At 40.2% G+C, this 25,297-nt stretch overlaps 3 protein-coding genes across 4 annotated transcripts in view; 2 read left to right on the forward strand and 1 right to left on the reverse strand.

The window, feature by feature from the left end:
• Window positions 1-535: 535 nt before the first annotated feature.
• Window positions 536-20,985, forward strand: gcc2 (GRIP and coiled-coil domain containing 2). The gene is made up of 24 exons (XM_026144681.2): window positions 536-731; window positions 1,234-1,296; window positions 1,544-1,628; window positions 1,713-1,792; window positions 1,883-1,987; window positions 2,165-2,669; window positions 2,788-4,646; window positions 4,800-4,875; window positions 5,008-5,108; window positions 5,348-5,446; window positions 7,295-7,414; window positions 8,277-8,441; window positions 8,627-8,731; window positions 9,426-9,588; window positions 9,988-10,088; window positions 10,300-10,377; window positions 10,472-10,609; window positions 11,759-11,877; window positions 12,359-12,535; window positions 12,792-13,000; window positions 14,744-14,971; window positions 15,193-15,332; window positions 17,813-18,014; window positions 18,880-20,985. Exons 1-24 carry the CDS (start codon window positions 726-728, stop codon window positions 18,951-18,953), a joined length of 4,998 nt encoding a protein of 1,665 aa, XP_026000466.2. The 5' UTR covers window positions 536-725; the 3' UTR covers window positions 18,954-20,985.
• tmem223 (transmembrane protein 223) lies at window positions 16,538-17,816 on the reverse strand. The gene has a single exon (XM_026144682.2). The coding sequence runs from the start codon at window positions 17,442-17,444 to the stop codon at window positions 16,662-16,664; it is 783 nt and encodes a 260-aa protein (XP_026000467.2). The 5' UTR covers window positions 17,445-17,816; the 3' UTR covers window positions 16,538-16,661.
• Window positions 20,986-22,724: 1,739 nt separating the features above from the next.
• The window catches only part of LOC113007664 (LIM and senescent cell antigen-like-containing domain protein 1), a 37,056-nt gene continuing 34,483 nt past the window's right edge, over window positions 22,725-25,297 (forward strand). Inside the window, exon 1 of one of the 2 annotated variants that reach the window (XM_080290350.1) lies at window positions 22,725-22,915. In XM_080290350.1, the coding sequence (XP_080146476.1) occupies window positions 22,887-22,915 (29 nt within the window). In that variant the 5' untranslated portion in view covers window positions 22,725-22,886. The remainder of the gene's footprint in view (window positions 22,916-25,297) is intronic. The other variant, XM_026144443.2, reaches the window with a different exon arrangement.

The raw sequence follows: 25,297 nt of genomic DNA on the forward strand, positions 1-25,297 counted from the left end.
TGCACAACTCAGAGAATGCAAAAGGCTCTGATTTAAAAGACAGATGTGCTGAGCTGGTGAAAGTGAGATGCAGAAACTCAAATTAATTACCAGTTGGTAAATAATGTAATTAGATATAAATAAATTAAATATGAACATAGCAAATGTTCAATGATCAGCCAGGATCAGTATAACTTATACTACTGTTATGCTCTTTTTTCTTTTCTTTTTTTTAAAAACTAAATTTAATTTGAATTAAATGCTTCAAACATTTTATGTAAATTATTATTATTATTATTAAGGCATATGGGGGGCAGTTCGTTATAAAGTTTAGCTGCTGACATGTTTTTATTTGTTATGAATTTATAAGACTCAAAGTACTAATCATCACAACTTGGAAACAATATAACAGTTAGAAATGTATCAATAATACATCGTTTGTTGTCTCTACGTTGAAAATAGATAGTTAACTTTTTTTCTTCAATGTTAAATTATTGGTGATTGCCAGTGTCTGTGTTTAAAGTTGTGACGTCAACTATACCGACGTCACCTGGTTGACGAATGCGGAAGCGTGTGCTTTAGCTTGTTAACTCAAAACCATAACAGAGGAGATGTTTTCCGTGTTTAATCTGTGACGAATCGTAAAATACTTTGGAAATCGATTCGACTTTGTCCGGTCAGGTTCCCGGCAATCTCTCTGAGCTTGTCAGACGATTGAGAAGCAGTAAAAAGTCCGAAAAGCTGGGATGGAGGTAAATGATCAATGTGGAGGGGTTAGCGTTAGCTAGTCTCACAGATAGTAATGATGTGTACCTCGAGGTTAGCAATATATATATATATGTGTGTGTGTGTGTGTATGTGCGTCTGTTTCTTAATAGCTGTTGTTGTAATGCATAGTTAATTATCACGATGAACTGTGCTGGTAACAGTAAAAGTCACCTGCAGTAGTCCTACTGTAACAACCATGAATTTTAAATGTGCTTAATATCGAGACGTTACCTGGTGATACTTAACTAACTTTGCTTACACAGTTTCAGTAAAAATTCTTCTGCTTAGTTTCTTTGCCGAATTGACAATAAGTCCGTAATTAATCATAAAATGTTGTAAACGTACGCCACCAGAGGTAGACTTTTGGTAAAAAAGGACATTAAAGTAAAATTCAAAGGAAATATTATGCGACCTTTGTGGAATAAATCTGGAGTTGATCATAAAAACAAAACATTTTTTCATATTTTTCTTTTATTAAAAAAAAAGGACCCTGGTGGTACCGGAGCTGAGTCTGCGACTCCATCAGCAGCAAGCACACCCAAGTCAAAGGTACTGTACTTCAGCTGTCTACAGGCTTGTGAGAAATTATAGGAAAACCTTGACAGCCCCCTTTGATTCCCAGAGAATTCAACCTATTCTGTTCCTTTAATTTGTCATTACTGTCCTGCATACTGTTACGACTTACACATAAGAGTTATATGTATCAACACTCTTCAGCTGGATTTTTTTCTGTTTTGTTAGAGATGTTTTGGTAAAGATATTTTAGCCTCCTTTTAACTTTGTGTCTTATTTTAAGCTGGACACGCTCTCTAAAGATGATCTCATCAAGTATGCAAAAAAGCAGGTAGCTGCCATGCAGAAGATGAAGAGCAGATGTACAGGTATCATTACACATTCATCCTGTGTATGTGTTGTGCCAGTACTATACAAGTTTATGTCATGAGTTTGTTTATTTGTCTTCTTAGATTTGGAAAAAGAAGTTGAAGCCCTGAAACAGCAATCCAAAAGCAGCAACAACAGCAGTTCAGATGACTCTTTGATACAGGTTTGCATGTTTGCTAAAAGCTTCTTCTGTTAACATGCAGTACTTCATTTTCATACTGCGTTACGTGAATTGTTTATTTGTGTGTAACAGGAGCTGACTGAGAGGATGGATGTGGTGCTGCTGGAAAAGGCGGAAACTCAGCAAAGTCTTGCAGTGTCTCGTAAAGAACTAGAGAAGACTAAACAGCAAGCCAAGGTGAAAGATAACACTCACACCGCTGTATGATGTGTAAGCCTGATTACACATTCAGGTTTGTGTTCAGAGAAACTCAAACGGGTTTATTTGAACACACTTTGACATTTATGCAGTCTAATAAATGTATTTTGTTATTGTAACCAGATCTTCTTAAAACACATATGCTGTTTGTTGCAGGATGATCTGGCAGCGCTGCAAGGTGAGTTTGACCGTGCGATAGGAGAGCACCAAAAGAAGATCAAAGCCCTAGAGAGCAGCATTGAGGAGTGCACCAGCAAACACCAAGAAGAGGTGTCTCATTTCCAGAAATTACTAAAAGAGCGAGAGGAGCGTGACAGAGAACGGGAGAGTGAAAGAGAGAGGGAGCGCCAAGCAGATCTTGCTAGTGCAAAAGAGAGTGCAGAGGAAGTCCGACGTTGCTTAGAAGCTCAGCTGGAGACCCTTCGAGCTGAACTGCAAACAATGCAAGAGCGAAATTCTCAGGAGGTTCTTGAGATCCAGGAGAACCACCAAAAGGAGCTGACACTGGCCCAGCAAGAGGTGGAGAACTTGAAGGAGGAGCTGGCTCAGAAGAGTCTGCAGCACGAAGAGGAAATGAGGACTCTAGAAGAGGACTACGAGATTGAGAGGGAACGTCTCTTGTTGCTCCAAGAGGAGCTAACTGAGCAGCTTGCACTCAAAGGTAAAAAAGCTCTTTTTAGTTAAGTCTGTTCTGGTATCAAAGTATTAATATTGTGTTTTCCTTTTTTTTCTTTAAATTCAGTTTCAATTAAATCAAAATATTACTGTTATATTTCCAGATAGCTACCTGCAGGATGTGCAGGAGGAAGATGAAGAAGCTGCCCGTGGTTCGGGGATCGCCAAAATGCTGGAGCTGTCTGGCTGCAGTCAGGGTGACTCGAGCCATGGTGATGGAGAGGAGACAGAGACGGGAAGACTAAAAGCGACACTGGATGATGTTCAAGCCCAGAACACCATGTTACAGGATGAGATGACCCTGCTTAGTAATGTGAAGGGTGAGCTCGAGGCAGAGCTGGAGAGGGTTAAAGAAGAGTTTCAAATAGAAAGAGAAGAACTGGAGTTCAAAATTAATGAGCTGCAGATGCTCAAGGACAGTGCTTCTGCTGAAGCTTCAGTGACCCAAGATCCTGATCAGCAAGGTGTCCTCAGAGAAGCTGAAGAGTCTGTGACCAGTCTAGCCAAAGAGCAAAACTCTCAGAGTCCAGAGGAGGAGCAGCAGAAACTAAACCAGGAGCTGAGGACAAAATGTGAGGCCTTAACCAAAGAGCGAGACTCTGCCCAGGCCGAGTGCCACCATATGAGGGGCATACTTCAGAGTTTTGAGACAGAATTGGGAGAGAAGACAAATGATTTTATCGTACAGTACAAAGCCATGAAGGAACAGGCAGCTAATAATATACGAGACCTTAATGAGAAGGTGGAACAGCTCAACCAGGAGAGGGATGAACTGCTGGAGAAGGTGAGAGAAGCTACAGATGAGAAGAATGCTCTGATGGGGGATATGCAAGACCTGAAACTGAAGCTTGAGAGCTCTCAAGGTGAAGAGCAAATGTCTTCAGCCTGCGAAGTGAAACAGTCGTTGGAGGACGTTACTAGGCAGAATGAGGAGATCATATCCCAGCTAGAGATAAAGGAGAACATGACTCAAGATCTGAACAAAAGGGTCGAAACACTGACTGAAGAGCGAGACAAAATGCAACACCTGCTGAAGATCAAAGAAGAGGAAATGCAAAAGCTCAATAATGAGAGAACAAAAGAAATTGAGAGGCTACAGGAGGAGAAAGAAAAGGAGGTGCTTTTGCTAAGAGAGGAAAAAGAGACGGAGCTGAAAAGCCTGAAAACAGAAACTGAGGATAAAGTGAAACGTTTAAACGAGGAGAGAGAAAAGTTAGAGGGAAGCCTAAAAGAGGAGTTTGTGAGATCTGAACAGACAGTTTCCACTTTAGAGCTGACTATAAAAGAGCTTTACACTGAAAAGTCTGATCTCCAGCAGAAAATGGAAGAGGCTCTCTCAAGGCTTTCCAAAGCTCAGGAAGAGAGGGAGCTCTTAGACTCTAAGCTAGCAGCCCTGGAAGCTCAGCTGAACCAGGAGACATCTGAAAAGCAAGAACAAGAAGCAAGGCTGAATTCAATGAAAACAGAGGCAGAACGAATCTCTGGTTTTCTTGGAGTAATGGAGGAAAATCTGGGTGAAGAACTCCAAGAGTCCATGAGAGAAGTCAAAGACCTCCAAGCACGGGTTGATGAGCTGGAGAAGGAGAGGGCCCTGTTGAGAAGCAGCCTTGAAGAAGCTCAAGGGGAGAGAACATTTGAGGAGGTGCAAACAGAGCTCAAGGCCCACATCAAAGACCTGGAACAAGAAAGAAACATGTTGAGAACCAACATAGAGGAGGTGGTGAAAGATACTGAGGGTCTCCAGAAAGACCTGCAGGATATGAAATCAGTCAATGAGAAGATCATCGAGGAGAATGAGAAACTGCAAGCTCAAATTTCTCTCATGACCAAGGAGGAGGAAGAGAGGGAGGAAATAGTGAGAAAGGTGGAGATCATGGAGAAAAAGAGCAGAGAGCTCAAAGAGCAGCTGACAGAAAAGGATTCACTCATATCGCAGCTGAGGACCGAAATGGCTTCTATCCAGGTGAGTGGAGCACGTGATGTGTGTTTATTTTCTGCAAATGGGGAGAGTAAGTGCTTCTCCACACTAGCACTAATGCATCTGTGAGGGGAAAAAGAACTGTTACTATGACAATTTGTTTTTGTGCTCTTTCTAACATTCTCTCTTTTTCCTCAGTCACCCTCTCAGGAGTCTCCAGAACAGTCTGCGTCCTCTGAGGAGAATAAATCGAATGAGACTGCAGAGAAAATAGGTGTGAAGATGATTTCTCTTCATGCTATTTATAAAAGCAATCTAATCTACAAGTTATCATGCAGAAAAGAACCAAAGATACTTTCCCGGACTTTTGATGAATCATATTCTTCTTTGTTTTAACTTCCTGCAGCTCTTTTGGAGAAAGAAAAAAAAGAAAAGGACGAGAAAATGAATAAAATCAAGGCAGTCGCTGTCAAAGCAAAGAAGGAGCTGGATGCCAGTAAGAAAGAGGTACTGTGAAGAATGAAGAATGTTATCATTTACCAACACAGACAATAAGGCTATAATGAAAAGCTTTAGATTTCTCTAAATAGCAAACATTGTGGTAGAAAACTTGCACTCCATACTGATCCTTAGGAGAACTCCACAACATTCTCTTGTTTTACAGATTCATGTAAACATGAATAATCAGTATATTTTTTGCCAGTAAATGAATGCTCGGTGGGGTTTTTTGTTTGTCTGTTTTTCAGGTTATAACCCTGAAGGAGGAAATAGAATCACTGAAAGCAGAGAGGGAGAAAGTGAACAGCTCTATGAAAGATATCATCCATGGTGCTGAAGGCTACAAGGTAGGAATCTTGGGTTGGAAAAGACTTGTAGCATACAAAGGAAAATAGTTTGCATGAAGTAGTGCACAAAGTATGTGAATTATCACAGTTTTGTCTTCTTACTATACAAACGTAAAAGACTGGGACAACTACATATTAATGCCTACGGGAGTTTAATGCCATGAAAACCATGGCATGAAGCTCCTGGCCCACAGTTTTTGTGCTGATTTTAATCCCAGAGGAGGTTTGGAGCTCTGCAGCTACTGAAGTAACTCAGTATCTGGATTCGATAAATCTGCTCTGTAACTTTATGTGGCTGACACTTCCTAAACAGTAACGCTCTCAGTGGCAGTATTTCAAAGTGGATCATAGAATATCTAAGACAGCATCCTGTTACAGCATCACACTCGAATTCAGCAAACTTTTTAAAACAGCCCATACTTTCACAAGTAAATGCAAAGCAGAAATTTGTATTTTCTTATATAAGTAGAGCGTTATAACTCCAGGAAGCCACTTTTTTTTCTTTCTCATTGGATGCAGTACCCTCAACATATTTTGGTATTCAAAGTTTTAATTTATCAGCTCACCAACAAGCTCTAGATTTTAGCGTGTTACGTAGTGAGAATATATATTTTAACATGCGTAGTGATTCTGCTTGTTTCTGAGTAATTGACCTGACAGTGAAGCTGAGGGATAATCTTTCAAGGTTGACTCCATTAATACAGCACCATTGATTCAATCAGTTAACAAGCATAATGTATTCACTAGAGAAAGAAAATCTTTGGCTTATTTTCTGGAGAAGTTTCTAATGAAATATAGGTGCACTTTGGAGTTACTGGGATTTCTGACTTTCCTGCTTATAAAATAGGGTCATCTATTGATTGGAAGGTTGGTGGTTCAATCCCTGGTTCCCCCTAGTCTTTAATTTTTAATTTGATACTGATCAAAATGATTGAAAAACAGCATTTAAATAAAGTAATAACACATATACAGTTTTACACTGTAATGATTTGCGTTGCAGGCTGTTTGTCTATAAGAGTAATTTTTAGGCACATTTTATAAGCCAGCACTGGTGAAATACTTGTAATTGGGAAGGCTTCACAAACATGTTCTTGCTACAGTACCTGCAAGAAGAATCCTGCACTGTTTCTAATAGGCCTGACTTCCAAACAGTTAAGATAAAGGGTGTAAGTAAGGCATCTGTTGTTTGCATGTTAGATACTGTCTATATTACTTGAAGACACTAGGATCCTGTAGTGGGACTTTCATGAAACTGAAATTTCCAAGTGGAAAAACGTTTGTTTTCCTCTCGGGATTATGATGTCAGATGTGTCAGAACAGAGACGCCACAGTGAAGAATGTTTACACTGTGGCTCTTTTTCTCAATGGCTGTTTGAAATTGGCAGAACTATTAGGTTTGTATCCGGGTGTATCAGATGTTACTGCTTCGCATGGACCTTTTTATGTCATTAGCTTTTCATCAAAATAAAAGCATAGCATGAATTAAAGCAAAATAAACTTGACAGATTCCATTGTGCATTTAATTAGTTTCATGCATTACTAATACAAAAATCTTTCTAATTGGCAAGTAGAGGCACGCTCACTTTAAAAAAAGACTTTGTGTGAGACATTGCTCCCAGTGGTCTTCATAAACAGCCCCCAGATTGCACTTTGCTTTATGACTGTGTCTCCATTAAAGAATAAAACCACTGTGTTGTGTCTAATGAGAGTTTTGTCCTACGTTCAAATGTAAATGCAGCTGATAACTGAGATGCATAGTGTTTACCTTCACTGAGCTGTTCATCAGGTTTCCAGTAATGAATATTGAAGACTTGTTTGTGTGCGTGCGTGTGTGTGTTTTGTGTTTAGAACCTGCAGATAGATTACGACAAGCAGACAGAGCAACTGGATAAGGAGAGGGAGAAGGTGGAGGCGGCAGAGAGACAGATTGCTGAGCTGACCAAACGACTCAGCAGTGCTGTCACACAGGTAACACAGACACACATTCAGTCTCATGCACGACAACACACACACACACACAAACTCTCGGCCTCCACTAAATCAAAGCAGGGGATTTTGTCCAGTAATACATTTCTTCAATACTTACCCCATAATTCAGTTTCTGTATGATTTAGAGGGAGTCGTTTTAGCCGACAACACTTTACCCAGCTATATCTGACAGCCCGGCGCCCACAAATAGCCCATCAGATGTGACTGGGTGAGCTAGGGAGAAATTGTTTTTATATGTACTCTTTTCCCCAAGCTCATAACTGTTTCTCTCCAATGAGAGAAAAAGAGGCAGGTAAATGGAGCGGGCTGTAGCTTCCATCTGCTGCGTGCAGTACTGAAACACCATTTTCTGAAGCACAGGCTTAGTCTTGTGTGCGCTCATGGATCTCAGGGGAAGCGCGAAGACTGGAGCTAGTCGGTGATCTCAGAGTACCTCTGGGCATCTCTGTTTACCAATCATAGTTTCACTGTTTGGCTGACAGATGATGGGAGAGAGCTGCTGCACAGGAAGCCCATAGAGCCTGCTACTGTCAGATTTGCATGAATGATTTTTTTATTTTTATTTTTTTAGGTGTCACGTGCCAACTGGTGTATTTATAAATGAGAATGTTGACTACAAAATATGTAAGACAGCTTTCCTCTTTGTAAATCATCCTTTTTGTTTCCTGCGGTTCTTAACTGACACAGTAAACTGAAACCAGAATGAAGTTCACACTGTAGAGTCACTAAAGCTGACAGATTATGAGCAATAAATCAAATGAGAATACACCAGATTTCCTCAAGAGTATCACTGCACACTCACCTGACAGCGGCAATAAACAAGTCTTTTTTTTGTTTTCAGAGTGAGACACTGAGCAGTGAGAAGGAGGACCTTCTGGCTGGTATGGAAACCATGAGGAGCACATTGAAACAGTTAGAGACCAAGAATCAGGAGATGCAAAGGCAGTCAGCAAATTTGGAAAGAGACCTGCTGGCCGAGAGATCAATAAAAGAGCAAAAGATAAAGGTAGAAATGAAGAGAGATGGATGTCATCTCCCTCTTTTGTGCAAGCAACTACTCTATGTTTTATGTTTTTAAATAATCATAAAAACAGCCATGCACGGTGAATTTATTTTTATAATATGTAATCTGTATTACATTTAAATATACCCCCCCCCCTCCCCGCCATGTGCACTTGCTTGCCTCTCTAGGATTTGTCATCTGCCATGAAGGAGGCAGAAGAGCTGACAGCCCAGCTCCGCAAGCAGCAGCAGCAGTCTCAGCAGACTGCCCAGGAGCTGGAGCAGCTACGCAAGGTACACACACACAAATAACACACAAGTGCTTCTCAGACACTAGCGCGTCTCAGAGGGCCGATCCAGTCAAGCGACTGAGCTGGTGATGGCCGGCCTGCAGCTACAGCAGCACCTGATGAAGAGAAGGAGAGTAATTCTAGCCCACAGTACAGGGACCGCTGTTACTTTTCCATTAGTGGAGACCTACATAGTATAGACGTGTACATGAAAGCTGCCAGGAGGTGCCTACGTCATGTGAACACAAAGATTGGATTTTTCAGGTTGATACTGATAGTAGAAAGACAATTAAATGCTTATAAAGGTTTTTTTTTTTTAATCTCATTTTGGCAGTTTTAGATCAGTAAACAAGCATGTTTTAAGTGCAGCAGAAATATGTAGATGTTAGTTCAATGGTAATTTAAGGAAGATGAGGGATTGTATTGTGTGGTTGTGACTGTAATTATTTAATTTAACTAGATTTTAGGACTTTAAAAAGTTAGATCCTTACTTTTCTTTAAGAAAACAATGTGTGTGTAGATTATTTCATCCACTTTCTTCAGCTGTCCAAGTTTCCAAAATACTAACTGCACAATATAGTCAGCATAATTCAATTAAATGTAGAGAGGAGGAAATCCAGAGTTTCAGATAAATGGACTTGAAGATGAGTCTTAGCTGTGCTCCGTTTAAAGCTGTAATACGTTGATTCTCCCTGCAGGAAGCACAGCAGAGCTCTCTGTTGGACATGGAGATGGCCGACTATGAACGTCTGGTTAAAGAACTCAACACCAAACTATCAGAAAAAGATGAGTGTGTTGAGGAGCTAAAGGGTCAGATAAACAGCCTCAACCTGAAGGAAGAAGTGCTCAAACAGGAAATTGGTATGATAACAAGTTCAGTGACTGGCACACAGAATAATACAATCCAAATGTATTTAATGTTGCACCGTATAATAATCTTTAATTGAAATTTTGCTCGGTGAAAGCAAAACTTCAGTTTTATTTATGTTCTATATTAGCAGCACACACCTGCTTTCACTGACCTGAAACATCTATTACTTTTGCATAGCCCTGTGTATCTGTGTGCCAGTACATGGGATCAGTAGGATCATTATTTAGGAAATGTTAGAGCTTGTTTTTTTCATTCCTCCTTTAGTTGCTTCATGCTGTCAAGCTCCATAATGACAGCAAAATACTAGAAAAATAAGAAGACTGCAGTTCAGAAATTATGCTGTTTGTGTGTGTGCACATGCCCATTCAAATGTGCAATTGTGTCATCAGAGTCTTTGAAGTCCCAGCTGGACCAGGGGGAGGAGAAAAACGCTAAGATAAAACAGCTGCTGGTGAAGACCAAGAAGGACCTGGCTGATGCCAAGAAACAGGTCTGTGTGTGTCTGTGTGTATTTGAGGTGTGTCTCCAAGGATTTCTTATGAATGTGTGTAATGTTGCTTCTTGATGAATGTAAATAGTGTTATGCAGCCATGTGTGGACATGACTGGAGGGGGGCCTTGAAGTTATTGGGAATTCTTAGTCATTTGTGTGCTTTCCTATTTGGTTGTATGTATTTAAATATTCCGTGTGCATGTTTGCAGGAAAGCTCACTCATGGTGCTGCAGGCCTCTCTGAAAGGAGAGCTGGAGGCTAACCAGCAGCAGCTAGAAAGCTCTAAGGTAACACACCTAGCACTATCCCTTTCAATAAACTGTAGAAATCCATTTGTTTCATACCTGTGGCACTTAATAAAGCCTGTGTTTGTGAATTTAGATTGAGGTGTGTGACCTGACAGCCGAGCGCCATCGCCTGCAGGAGCAGCTGAAGTCTGCGTTGGAGCAACAACAGAGAACCAGCAGCTCTCTGCAGCAACGCATACAGAGTCTGCAGCAGGAAAGAGACACTGCCAAGGTGCGTGTGTTGACTTTTCACTTATAACAGTTGAATTGACAGTTTACGCTATAATAACTCAACCATAACAACACCGAAGTCGTTCAAGGACACCTTAACTGTAAATTTTCAGGTGCTGTAGCTACGTCAGACCCGTCCAGCTTTGATTAAATTAATCGAAGGCTTCTACAGCTCAGGCTCAGTAGTGTTATATGAGTCTGCAACTAATGACTACTTCTATTATTAATATCTGAATTTTTTTTTGATTAATCCACAAATCTTTGTAGTATGTAGAATTTTTGAAAAGTGCTCAAGGTAAAAACTTTTAATTATTCATTTTTGGGTCACCAACACTGAAAAAAACAAATTCCACTATATGTATAACACAAACGAGAACTGGGTAATGTATTTATGCATGACGTTTTTAATTTTATTGATTATTTTAAGAATATTTTAAGGTCTTACCTTACCTTATATCTTATATCTTACATGTATCGTGTAGAAACTGTTGTTGTGATTTGGCGCTATATAAATCAAATAAATGTATTTGATTTGAATTAATTGAATTTAACTGAGGTGATACTATTAATCTGAAGTCAATGGAGGAAGATTCTTTGGCTCAGATCAGTTAAACAGCTTTACAGAAACTTCTGTAATTAGATCTAGAAACTGTAAGTCTTTATAACCATAGATTCCTGCAACAGGAAACAAAAATCTGCAAACTAGTCCTTTCTGGTAAATACCCGACCAACCAACTATCTATCTGACCTTGATTTACCTGTAATCTCCAATGCTTGGTGACATCCAAGACTGACAGTAAAATAAATGCTTTAGTCAGCTGCTGCCACCTCTGGCTCAGTCTTTACTTTTTCCCCTTTACATTTTTAGACAGTAAGAGAGGTTTGTGAATGGGTTGTTTGCCTAGAGCAATTTAAGTTAAGTTATTGCTTTCTTTCTGTAAAAGACAGTCTTCATCATTGTTCATCCAGTGAAAAACTGGTTTTATGTAAGCTGTGGTATTGAAATCTCAATTTTTGTAAATGTGTGAGACACAACAAAAGTTTTCTTTATTAGATTTTCTAACAAGACTCACTAAAATAAATTTGTTCACCAACAATATATTAGAAAGTCAATCGTATACGTCTTGTTAACCTTTTGTATTGATTCCAGGTTGAGCTTGAGGCAACAACCAAGGAGTTTGAGAGTTACAAGGTGCGAGTCCACAATGTTCTCAAGCAGCAGAAGAGCAAGACGACCCAGAATGAAGTAGACTCTGGCAAACTAGAGAGGTAAAGGCATGCAAGAATGATAGAAGTCTACAAAGACTGTAATAACAGACAGCTGTTAAATGTATGTAACCAGTGGCGGACTGTGTGATGCAGATCATTGCATGTGAAATTAATGGTAACACATTCAGTTGGCTTTACATTAGAGGAATTCAAATCTTACTGCATTGATTAAGGATGCTGTTCTAAAGCTTCTCTCTCCATGTGAGACTTTTAAACACATGAAAAACTCAAAGTACACCCAGAGTTAGGGTTAGGAAAGAGTGTTGTTCAGATGTGATCAAGAAAACTTAAATAACATGCAAAATGCACAGCACATAATTGATTTTGAACACAAACACCGTGTATTTACAATGACCAAAGCTGAATTATTGAAGACACGGTATAACCTACAAGAAATCCCACATGAGAAATAATTTACACTCATTTTCATCCTTCTAAAAGAAAATATCACTGTAAGAGTAACGTGTGGTGTGTTTTTCAGGGAGCAGTTGGTCTCTCAGGTGGAACAGCTGAGGACGCGACTGGTGGAGAGCCAGCAGAGTCTCCAGAGCAGCGCAGCAGAGCTGCAGCAGCTCCAAACTGAGCATGACACTCTTCTGGAGAGACACAATAAAATCCTTCAGGAAACTGTAAGCAAGGAAGCTGAGCTCCGTGAGAGGTGAACACACTTTTATTTTTTATGTTGTTCTTTAATCTTGTCTTGGCAGGAATTCATTGTACTGTCACGTTGTTGATACGCAGCACGTTTTAGCCTTTTCAGCTGTTCATCCTTGCATTTGATTTTGCAATCAGGAGACATAATCGCACATGCTGAGAACACCTGATTGCGCCATTTTTATTTTATTTTTTTTTTACTTACCTGTAGCATTTCATATTGACTTTCTAAACTCTCTTCCTGCTCTGTCCACCTACAGGCTTTTGTCATTGCAGTCAGAGAACGTGACCCTGCGGTCAGACCTGTCCCAGGCCCAGGCTGACCTGTCTTCCCAGGTTGAGGCCCAGCGGCAGACCTACAGGGAGCAGCTAAGGAAGCTGCAGGATGACCACCGGGCCACTGTAGAGACCCTGCAGGGCCAGCTGACTCGTGTCGAGGAGCAGCTCTTTACCCTGCAGAGCCAGAACAGTAAGCATGGGGGTGGGGTTGTAAACTTGAGCCAATACCTGATTCCCTACAAGAGGTAACAGAGCAAATAGGTGAGGTAACATTTTTATCTTTTACTAAAGAGCAGACAGCAATAGACTCAAGGAGTACATGAAAGGTATGGTATATAGAGATCAATGAAATCATCAAGTGCTTTAGTTTTCCATGGTGCTTGCACTTCTACATGAGTGGAGTGATGTGAGTCAGAAAGAAAACCATGAAGAGGGCATCAGTGTGTTTATCAGAAGAGCAGCATTGAAAGCTCATTCATCACCTCCCACACAGCTGCCCGCTGGAGTCAAACAGCAGAAACACACACAGTAGTGACTAGGAAAGGCGTGCGTGTGTGTGTGTGTGTGTGTGTGTGTGTGTGTGTGTGTGTGTGTGTGTGTGTGTGTGTGTGTGTGTGTGTGTGTGTGTGTGTGTGTGTGTGTGTGTCTTCTCTGTCACTTGAGGACGCCAGGTGTTGGCAAGGTTCCTCAGCTCTATCCCCGCCTCTCAGTGTGGCAAACAGCTCACTGTGGCATCTGGAGAGACTCATCATTAGTGGCTCACACATGGATGCAAGGATTAACTCGATACTGGAGCCAATATTAACCTTAATTTGAAGTCATATTTGAGCCACTTTTTACCACTATGCTTCAATTTCACGCCAGATTAAATGCGTTACTGCCCTATCGGACAGACGGGAGATAAAACTACTGGCCTCGTATTTTTTTTCTTTAATAAATCAGATGTAACATTTATATATGCCTTTTGTCATATTTTGTCTAATCTTTTATCCAAACCTTCAAGCAGCACATAGACACACACATAAAAAAGTCTTTTATAAATTAGAAATCAGTCAGTGTTTAAGCCTTTCCAGCTGTTCCCTCTGTTGCAGGCTGTTGTGATGGCTTTGCAGAAACACTGCTCAGTATTTTTCAGATATACATATGATCCCCAGGGTGTTTACTTTCCTGTAAATTAGATGCTTTTATTTCCTTATTGATTTCTTTAAGCCTTTCTATTAGAGCCTGATGTACTATTAAATCAGGACTCCTGTATGCTTCACTCTTTTGAGTGGCAGTTGTCATGATTTGGTTGATTAGAACTGGGTAAATATGTTGGGCTCTTGAGTTTACTGGACTTGAACTATTATGAAACGTGTTCAGTATGCAGGTAGACTTCTTGCTCCTCTCAGTCGGCTACATGACAAGGGAAGTAAAGAGCCTGACGGGAGGTGGCGAGGTGAGGGGGATTGGTAGCGAGTCTGGCCTCTTGGATCAGTTCAGGTTCATTAATCACAATCTATTCTTCTGAAGTTTTCTCATTTTTCCCTCTACCCTTCTCTTCCCACGTCACCATTTATGCCAGCTGAACTGGTTAAGACCTGGAGTAGTCTGGTGCCCCCTCATGTTACAGTGAAGTAGGACACTAACTCACAGCTGCTGTGATCGGACTTGTTTGTACATAAGAATCCAGAGATGCTTAAAAAAAGATCTGAAGGCTGCTTTCAGTTGAAACCCTTTTAAATTCCTTTATTTATTTACTATTTTCCACCAGGGATTTTACTTAAACATTTTAAGGCCATGAGCAGAAAGTCTTTTTTTCTTTTTCTTTTTAATTCTTGTTTGACACATCTTGAATCCAACCTCCTCCTTCTCTCTTGTTCAATATGAATGTATTGATGTGCCCAGAAGACCCACACAAATCTTCTTCTTCCAACCTTTTACACCCACTCAGATTCAGTTGCTGTCCAGTCCAGCCGTAAACCGCTGGCATCAGATCCACAGCGCAGAAACACTGACCAGAACCAGGCGGGTGTGGGACCAGTGGCCCTCAGCGACCTGCAGTCTATGGCCAGGGAGGAAGGTGAGGGCATGGAGACCACTGAGACTGAGAGCTTCTCCCCTGCTCCTACATCCCTACCCTCTCTGGAGCAGCTTCTCACATCTCCAGAACCCAAACAAGGTGTGTTTGAAAGCAGAGGTCCACAAAAAAAAAAAAAAAAAAGCGCATTCAGTTTCCAAAAGGACTGCATATGTGACCTATTCAACAAGATATAATGATGAGCGTTACAATGAACAATGAATGACTATGTTTGGGGGAAAAGAATAGATGCAGACTTTGTGTAGTGACAGAGTTTAATGTATTATATCACCTCCTGTATGTGGCATTTGTTATATCTCTAGAGCCATTTGTGTGGACAGTGGAGCCAACCAAAGAAGAGTTAAGTGAAAAGCTGAACACAACCACCCGCAGCATGGAGCACATGAACAGCCTGCTGCATGAAACTGAGGCTACCAACGCTATTCTCATGGAGCAGATCACTGTATGTATACTTCCTCAATTATACAAACACAGAAACAACATTTTTTTTTTGTTGCTCAAAACTAAATTAGAGACCTAATAACCCAGACAAGTTGTCTATTTTAAAGTTGCCTCCCCTGCGCACTTAGCAAATCTACTATATGACACATCCCCTATAATAAATAGGACCTACTCCTAAGCATTGGTTACAAAACTCAAAGAGAATGATCCCCTTTATTAACGAACAACTTGCAAGATTTAAAAACATACAATTAAAATCACTGAAAGATGTTTCTTCAAGACCGAGAGCAAACGCATTGCCTACATTTGCTGTACTACTACTACTGTTAGCTGAAGGAATGGCATAATTTTAAACCATCTGATTACTTTCTTATTTACCTCCCCTTTCAGGTTGGGCAGGGCATTCAGCATTTAATTAAAAAAGAATCTGCCAAATCAAACGTGCAGATATCCACTGTATCGACCCGCTGAGGATAAGAAAGCAGTCAAAAGTAGATTAACTTTAAGTATTTATTTTACATACATTCTGAGTTATAAAGATCATCTTTAAAGTTATTTTGTATTGTATTAGTATATTTACATTATAGGTTTTATTACATTAGAATATGCCATATTTATTAAGTGTTATTAAAGGAAAAGGTCTGTTCTCTGGTTTCTAGCACTTTATAAGGCACATACAGAATTGCTGTAATTCAGGCTCAACTCTCTTACTTACTATAAGCTTTTATTTAGGAGGTTATTGGTGGAAAAACTGTTAGAATTAGTCATGCTTGTATGTGCTACTGATCTGTGCATTGTTAAGAAAGTCGTTAAAGGTAACTGTTTCTAACAGTTTGTTCTTCTCTACTGATAAATATCTGTATTTTTACTCATGCTTATATTTGTGTTGTCTGTTGCCCGTCTTTTTTTCGGGTAGCGCGGTCGTGTACTGGCTATATATCACCTCAAAGCATGAAGGTCCTGGATTCAGGCCTGCAGAGGTCTGTTTTTTCCAGGGCTTTTGTGGCTTTTCTCCAGGGGCTGATTTTAATCGGCCTATAAAATTTCTTTTTAGGTAAAGCACACTGCATTTACACGTAAAGAAATGTGCAATATACATAAAAATTCCAGTTCATTACTTCAAATATTAAATTCTTGGAAATTTATATAATAATACTGAGTCAAAAGCGTGAGGTTTTCAATGTAATGAACTAAATGAGCCAAGTATTTGTTGTCAATCATTTAATTAATTCGGATTGTACAGATCAGATGAAAAACACACTGATATATTAGTGTGGCAGCCACGTGAGCACACACCTGTAGACTGCTGTTTCAGGTGTGGCAGCTGTGTTTAAAGTGGCCTGTATGCACCAACGGTAATATCAAACAGCTTGGCGTTGTTCACAGTCCCCTCTTTGTCCAGAAGAAAATAGAACTTGTGCCCTTTGACCCTTAGAGGAATAAAGGAAGTGGTCTCCTGCCTGTGGGCGTGGCAGGCTACATGAGACAGAGGGACTGTTATTCTCCTGCCTTGGCTTGGTCCCAGAGGTGACTGTGTGCAGACTGTCACCATCCTCCCACCCTGGTGTAAAACCACTTTGCTGACAGAGCGCCGACAGAACAGAGCCCCGAGTACCGCTATGCCTGCTCCTATTGTCAGGCATCCCAGCGTGAAACCATACCTCCAGGTGTTTGAACCCAGGTTCATCTCAAAGCTCCATATTCCCGCCAGACCCGTGGTGGCAGTGCTAGGCGTCTTGATTCTCCCCTTCTCTTTAGTGCCGCCCGTGTCTCTGAGCCCCGTGTAGGCGAATTGAGCCAAGTACGTCCAGAAGACGAACTGTCCGCCGCAGAAGATCGAGAGAAGCCGGAAGAAGCGGGTCCTGTCGTGCTCGAACAAGGTGACATCTCTGGGCGGCTGGGTGGAGGTGCACATCCTCCGGCGTACGGCCAGCTGGGGGCCTGTGTGGGCAAATATGCCGCCCAACAGTCCGGGAGAAGCACCAAACCGGGAGGACGTGCTGCCGAGAGGCGTAGTGTGCGCCGACAACGACGTGTTTCCAACCTGGTTTAGCTGAACGCTACGGAACCGAAACCGCCTGGAGTAACACCACAGCAGCTGCTCGAAGCCCATCTTTGTCTGTCGCTGTAGTTTTTTAAGCTATTTCGCACAAGAACTGCTGCAGTCCGGGTTTAAAAGTCGCTGTTGTACTCGCGTTCAACGCTTCATATTCAGTAGACAAGAGGACGTCGCCATGCTTGTTGTATGTGACGTAAGTTGCTCGCTTACGGAAAGTAGCGTGGACCAAATTTAATGTTATCTCTTCGATATACTAGTAATCACTAAAACCTCTGAGCTGACCTCCTATATTCCTATTTTTTAAACCTGAAATGGACTCGACAATCTATTGTGCATTAGCTTATTTTCCTGCCGTTTAGCATTAGCCGAAGGGACGCTTGGATATTGTAAATTTTAAAGCGCTTGTATGTTCTACCTCCTAGCTGTTGAAGAGTGAAGTTCGCCGTCTTGAGCGAAACCAGGAGAGGGAGAAGAGTGTGGCCAACCTGGAGTACCTGAAGAACGTCCTCCTGCAGTTCATCTTCCTGCGATCCGGCAGCGAGAGGCAGGCTCTGTTGCCCGTCATCCACACCATGCTGCAGCTCAGCCCAGAGGAGAAAAGCAAATTGTCTGCCATTGCACAAGGTATGCAATGGGTAAACCTTGTTTGCATGCATTTATAAAAAGAAAAATCTTATTCACCGCATGACCTGTTCAAAAGGTTATTATGTATGATTTAAAGTGTAGAAATCTTTTGGTCAGAAATTTGCATCCACGCCTCATGGAAAAGAATTCTATGGGAACTTTGGACATTTAATGATTTATGTGAGCTCTTATTTTTCTTTTGTTAATGTGAGGGATGATTGTACCGTATATTTCTCTTAATTAATTTAAAAGCAAGAATTGGGTGCACAAGTTTGAGCTTATCTTGGATTTTCTCTAATCCACATAGGGCCAGAATTATACTTGGAAACTCAAATATATGCATACACTCCAACTAATATTAATATATGCTACCACCACCATGCTTGACAGCTGTCACAGTAGTCTTAGGTTTGAAAGTCTCACATTTACACTTCCAAACATATCAACAAACATTTCTCCACAAGTTTCCAGCTCGTGGCAGTCTTGAGCCTTGGTGATTTCTGAAAATAATTTATTCTCATTTTATGATGGTAAAGTGAAACTGCCAAGTCATTAAAGGTGTATGCTGTATTCCACCCTGAAAAAGAAACCATTTCCAATTCACTTACAGGAGCGCACGGCCCCACTGCAAGAATTTGTCTCTGCTGTGTTTTCTACAGAGCAGCGTCACAGTGATTTTCATGCTGAGTCATAATAGAAAACACATAACGACAACCTGTCTTTGATTTTTTTTTTTTTTTTTTGTTTCTTCAGACAAAACCCTTTTTTTAAAATTAATCTCCTCTTTTCTGAAGTGCTGCAGGTTATAGCATCCAGAATACCTCATTAATGTCTAACCACCTGTTCTTGTGTCTCCTCTCTGCAGGTGAGGAGGAGGCGTCTGGGTCTCGGAGCTCAGGCTGGACCTCCTACCTCCACAGCTGGTCTGGGATCAGATAAAACCGACCACAAATCAAAGCCAAGAAAACACTGGGAGCACAAAGTCGGCGTTATTACTGAGCCTTTATTTTTAATGTAAAAACCTGTCCTCATCATTGAAGCTGCACTTTTAAAACGGTGACAACTGGGAGGTTAACTGGGGGAACTTAAAACTTTGGTGGGATGCAGTAGATGGGACCAAGGAATGTATCAGATAAAGAGGAGTGTACGATTAAGATGAAGAAAACCAAAATATTCAACATGTATAAGAATTTGAGTTTGCAGTGCAATAGCTACATGGGTCTCTTACTGATAACTGTGATGAATATCTGTCTTCCTTCAGCGTGCTATAAACATGTATTCCAAACATTTACTGGACGTAATGGTTACACAGTGAGGCATTACAAAGCATCATTACTAAAATGAATGGGTATAATAAATTAAGTGTATGTTATGTGATGATCGCAGTGTTTTTAAATCCAAAAGGGTGCAAACTAATTGTGAGAGGAAACCTAATCAAGGGGAAGAAATGTGTGCTGGTGTATTGCTTGATATGATTTATAGATCTTTAATTACTTCTCAAGACAACTTTTCTCAAGACAACCGTGTAAATTTTACACGGTTTACATTTTAGCTTTTCTCAGAGGTATACCTAAAACTTATAGGCTGTTGAATGTGATTGAACTGCCTTCATGTCAGCCATTCTACTGGTCTCTGCCGTATAGAAATTAACCTTATTCACAAAAAATTTGATTCTCTGATTTTACGTTTAACTTGGTTGTTTCCCGGAAGGTAAAGAAAGCATTAGGCGATCTGTAACGCAGTATGCTGTGGGAAACGTGTGTGTAATTTACAGTAGTTCATGGGCTAAACTGCCATAATCTCATTTCAGTTGCACTGGGATGCGTGTTTATAAGTCTGAGGTTCTCTTCAACATTACTGATTGTTGGTGAGGAACTGTGATGACCTGTTATGCTCCTTCCCACCTGTATATTTTTATTTTCGAGTAGTTTCTCAGACTTCATGGTTTAAAAAAATGGTTGTCTTATTCTGAGCTTTGATGCAGCCCTTCATCCACTTTTGATTCTCACTCCCTTTAAGACAGCCTCTTTTTCTGATTGGCTGCCCCTCACTAGCAAAAGGTTGGACCTCCTGTGATCATATCAGTGATTTCACCCCTCACTGACATCACACAGAGCCAAGAGTGTAAGAAAATGAGTGTTTATAGCAGTATAAAGCCTGGGCTTATTTGCACATACACTCTTGTGTTTAATCCAAACTTCCATACATATGTCTATAAAACAGACAATAATAGAACACTTTTAACATTTTTCCCCAGGCTGGTTTTACAGTTTTATTGTTAAATCATCACATACTCAACTCAGGTGCACTAACAGTTTCCATGTCTTGAGTTCTGATTCATCGTGCCCTGTAATAATTTGTAATATTAGTTGCGACTTTAATATTGGACCATTATTGGACCATTATTTTAATAGTTTGTCTCTCTTTTATGGGAGTGTTTTATAGTTTTGTCATTTGTGTTGCAATTTAATCACCGAACCTTAACAAAGATTTGTTGCATCTTGCAGTTTCCATTGCTGAAAGCACATCTGCCTCGCAAAAGTGTCCTTGAGCAAGGCTCCTCATCAGACCTATAGATGCTGTTGATTTTACATTCTGACTTTTGACCTGTGCTTTGAGTTTGAAAAACACCTCATATCTACCCCGCTCCCAGTGAAACACATACTTACTCATATGAATACAGTTTTCTGCTGACCAGTGATAAAAATAATTATTAACCGGTTTATTTTCTCCCCCTATTGGCAGCTTTTGGTGATTCACCCAGCACAATGGACTGTATTTATATCTAGACTTTTATATTTATGATACTTAACGTGGGCAGAAGCTATGAGAGATTACCCGAACTGCAAAATCGTACTCAAGAAAGACTACGGCAGTGATTGTTTGTATGTTTTTCTGGTGTATTTACAACTGTAAAAAAAAAAGAGAGAGAACTTAACAAAGATTAAAATGATTCCATACTTTGCATTCAGTCCGTGTCCTTTATTTATAATTGATTTTTGAAGTGCAGCATTGCATCTACAGCTTCTAATCAGCAGCCAGATGTTTTACATTTTTCTTTCTTTCTTTTTTTTTTTTTTGAGGACATGCATGTGGTGAGGAAGCACTTTTATGGACATGTTTTGCACATTAAATCAAAAAGAGCAGATAACTACAAGATGAACCTTAATTTACATCATTAATAATCCTCCTGTTTTTGGTGTTACTGCTGGGCATCTGAACAGATGCAGTAGCCAGCCTATGTGCTGCTCTGAAAGTCCTTCATCCCTCTGGAAGGAGGGAGCAGGGTCTAGGGGTTTCCCTTTTAAGGAAAAAAATGGTGGGTGCATTATCATGACGCAATCGGGAGAGGAAATGACAAACTCCTGCATCTTTTACTGTAAGTAATGTAAACATGCTGTTAGCCCCGTCTCCCTGCCTGCTACTGTTATGTGATGGATTCTGTGATGTTTTTTCAGGGCTCCCACCCGCCATGTTGAACTGTAGTTACAGTCCTCCCAGTGGTGGCAAACTGAAAGTCAGATTTTCCATCAATGCTGACCAGATGTGTAGATACAGCCCAGCGTAAAGCTGAAGCGGATGTAAAAGCGGCTCTCGGCATCCGTCTCATTTATATTATAGTGAGATAATGAGCGCAGAGAACCTACTGAGTTTACTGGGTGGTTTTAGGTGAATCCTGCCAACAAAACCTGAAAAAAAAACAAAGTCACTTGGACCGCGTGCAACAATGCACGAGCCTCTGGTCTCCAAAATAAAAGCACTTGATTTGATAACGCTGCGTTTCTGTTCTTCCCAAACGTGTTTGGACTCTGTTTTATTGCCTCACTAATGTAAAAAAAAAAAGATAAAATAAAATTAGGGGGAAAGGCAGACAATTGAAATTTTTTGCTTTCTAACAGTTCTGAAATCACAAAGTAGCGAAAGAAAGGAAAATGAATTACAGTATCATCCGTTTTTCTTTGTTTTGTTGTTTTTGTGTTTTTTTTTTTCTTTAAGCAAAGAGCAACAAGTATAAAATCTTTTGGAGTGACCAACAAGCTCTTTGCATCATACACTTAAGAAAAAAAAACAAAAAAAAAAAACACACTGACTCTGAAAAATTATTTTTTTAAAAACCAAAAGGTAACTCAAAATTATTAACTTAGATCTCGTCTTAATAACCCAATTAATCCAAGTCATTTTCTCAGTTTTGAGTTATTATTGTGATTTATTGACTTAGGTCGGGGATGGGGACCAATGTCAATATATATTTGCAAAAAGGCACATGAATAAAATCTTTAAATTCCATAAATTTCTTAAACATTTTAGCACCAATACTAAATAAAAAAATGTTTAAAAATGTTTTCATTCATTCATTCATTGATATTTTTTCCTGTATATTTTATATTAATGTGCATTAAACTTTGTATAGTAAATGCGAGGCAAACAGAATGCAGTACAAACACACACAAACACATACAGGTTAAAGGTATAAAGGAAAATTGTTTCCTACTGTATTTTAAGGCAGTTTTCCTGACTCCTCATTAGCTTAAATGGAAACTAAATTTGTGTTAATAGTCTCGTGCGATATCGTGGGAGACCCACGTAAGATGATGTGTTGCTCGAGTTTGTGCAAAAAGGGAGGAATTTATTCTTTTTAAACCGATTTTTAGGGTCCTGTTTGAATCTTGCAAGCCTGCTGTTTTACACTGAAAGGTCCCACCTGGAAGTGGCTCATTCACTAGAGTGAGATCGGCCGGACTGAGGCGAGGCCCCTTCTCGCCATTCTACTCCGCTGTGCGAAAACCAACGTTACATCCCGGACTGCACAACATCTGGACAGCTGCAACAGTGATCGGGTGACGCACATCTGGTGGGAGAGAAGGCACAGTGATGCTCGGCATTACAGAAATGACAAACGGGTGAGCGATTTGTTAAAAAGTTTTATTTTTTCTAAAAAGAGAGAAATTGGTCTGAAAAGTTGACAGTCCGCTATTCTCTGTTCTTTTGTGGAGTGAAAAACTGCAGTTTAGTCATTTATAAGTCATCCAAGGCGGTTGGACCTTTTTAAATACACAATATACTCCAGAGGCAATTCTCTAAAATAGACGTAATAGTAAAGATAATTAGTAACACAGTCATATTTATTGTATTGCATCTTTAGAACAACTTAAGCTCCTCTTTAGCGCCTCCTACCTAGTTACTTTCACTGTGGAAAAGGGTAACGTAGTTTTTATAACATATGATTAGAAGTAAAACACGTCCAGCTATCACATGGAAAATGATACGTAATCAGAAGTGGGTTTGGTTTAAGAAACCTCTGTTTAAATAGCTGTTTAATCTGTTTGGTCTGTTGCTCTGTGTGGCCAACGACATGGTCTGGAGGTTTGAAAATGATGTTACCTTATGTTTGAATATTTTTAATAATTGCAACAGATTTTCTAAAGAGCACTACTGTTTTTTTAACGACTTTAATTTTTCAATTTTATCCAAGTTTTGCACTGTTAAAGATGTAGTGTTTATATGACGGTGCAGAATTTAGGCCACAAAATCTGGAGTTTTTAGCCTTGCACCAAATGAAAATCTCCAAGCCTGATTTTTAACAAGCTTTTATTTGAAAATTTGGGTTTATATTTAATACATTTTTGTTGACCTGGTACTCATGTGTGCAAGTCATTGATGCATGCCCTTCTCACACAGAAAACAGACCTGTGGGTTTTTCCAAAAGCACAAAACCTTGAGAATATTTTTCTCTAAAGGAAGGCAATATATATTTTTGTGGATGTTTTCTTTCTTTCTTTTTAAAAAAACAACAACAAAAAAACGGAGGAGGATGTTCCTCTTCTCTGTGACCTCCACCCTGCCCTGGAATGTTCATATAAAGAAACTGGACAGTACTGCTTTCTAAATCACTTCCTGGCTAAACAGTCCCTGTGGGACTGCTGTTCAGAGCAGTAGTTTCTCCAAACAGCATGAATGCTTCTGCAGAATTAATTATGGGTTAGGATGAATATGGCTTTTATAAAGCACTAAAAGCTCTAAGATGACTAGCCCTTCTAAAAGCCTGAGGATTGCTGCATTCCCATTGCATTACATTTTTTATCTGATCCCACATTCTGTTGATACAACCAGAGCTTAGACCAGCGTCTCGGTCTCCAGTGTGGACTTGTCCTTGTTTGGAAGCAGTCAAGTTGTGTGATGGTGGATTTAACTGTGTGGGCGATTATTCATACTGTGCTCAATCACTCTGAAATGCAGGAGTTATTTAAACAATTCAGGTTTTAAAAGAAGAAACATAAGTTTGTTTGTTTTTTCCTCCGACACAGTTCCTTCTTATATATTTGATGATTAATTGTTGGAAAAATCTCCATGCACCATTAAGTAATTTATTGAGTCAGCTTTCTCTAATTGTCTACACTGTTGCCTCACAGTGAGAACCTACCTCTTACTGCTCATTAAAAAGTATTTATAGTCATGGGAAAAAACCAAGTACACCCCATGTTTCAGTAGCTTGTAGAGCCACATTTAGCAGCAATAAGTCAAATGAATTGCTCTCTGTATGACTTTATCTGTCTGTCAGATCATTGTGGAGGAATTTGGCGTTGCTTCAGTTCATTGAGGTTCACGGGCATTTGTTTATGCACAGCTCACTTAAGGTCCCACCACAGGATTTCAACGCCTGGACTGTTGCAGCATGAAGATTCATTTCTTTTTTGGCCATTCTGTCATGGATTCGCTGCTGTGCTCAGGATTCCAGTTTTAGCTGTTGGACAGATGGCCTCACATTTGACTCTAGAATACTTTGGTTTACAGAGGAGTTCTTGGTCGACCCAGGTGCCAGATCACACACCCCTCCCTTCACACTATGCACGACAGTTGGTATGAGGTGTTTGGATTTTGCCAAAGGTGGAGCTGTGCATTATTGTCAAACGTCTTAACTTTGGATTCATGTCTTCCAGAAATCTTGTGGTTTGTGCAGATGCAGCGTTGCAAACCTAAGTTCGTGCCGCCACATTTTGTTTTGTTTGTTTTTCAGAGAGAGGAGGCTTTCTCCTGGAAACCCTTCCTAACAACACATACTTATTCATTCTTTAAATGAGGCCTGTAAAGTCTGAAGTGTAGCTCAGGGGGGGGTTGCAGTTTGTCTGAGCATTGTGCATTCTGGCATTGGGGTGAATTTGCTGGGACGTTCTTTCCTGGTAAGATTGTAGCATTGCCTTAACACACACCCGAATCCTCCAGAACAGCAAACTGACAAAACTTAAATGGAGCTTTTCTACTCAACTTGAGGACTGAAAACATGC

Source organism: Astatotilapia calliptera, chromosome 16, assembly GCF_964374335.1.
Source record: "Astatotilapia calliptera chromosome 16, fAstCal68.1, whole genome shotgun sequence".
Classification (NCBI taxonomy): domain Eukaryota; kingdom Metazoa; phylum Chordata; class Actinopteri; order Cichliformes; family Cichlidae; genus Astatotilapia; species Astatotilapia calliptera.

Excerpts from the sequence above, each read along its gene's own strand:
- gcc2 (XM_026144681.2), top strand. Across the intron at positions 1,988-2,164 it reads AGACTAAACAGCAAGCCAAG|GATGATCTGGCAGCGCTGCA; the intron begins GTGAAAGATAAC and ends TGTTTGTTGCAG. Across the intron at positions 10,610-11,758 it reads AGGAAAGAGACACTGCCAAG|GTTGAGCTTGAGGCAACAAC; the intron begins GTGCGTGTGTTG and ends TATTGATTCCAG.
- tmem223 (XM_026144682.2), bottom strand. The coding sequence starts at position 17,444 with ATGGGCTTCGAGCAGCTGCTGTGGTGTTACTCCAGGCGGTTTCGGTTC.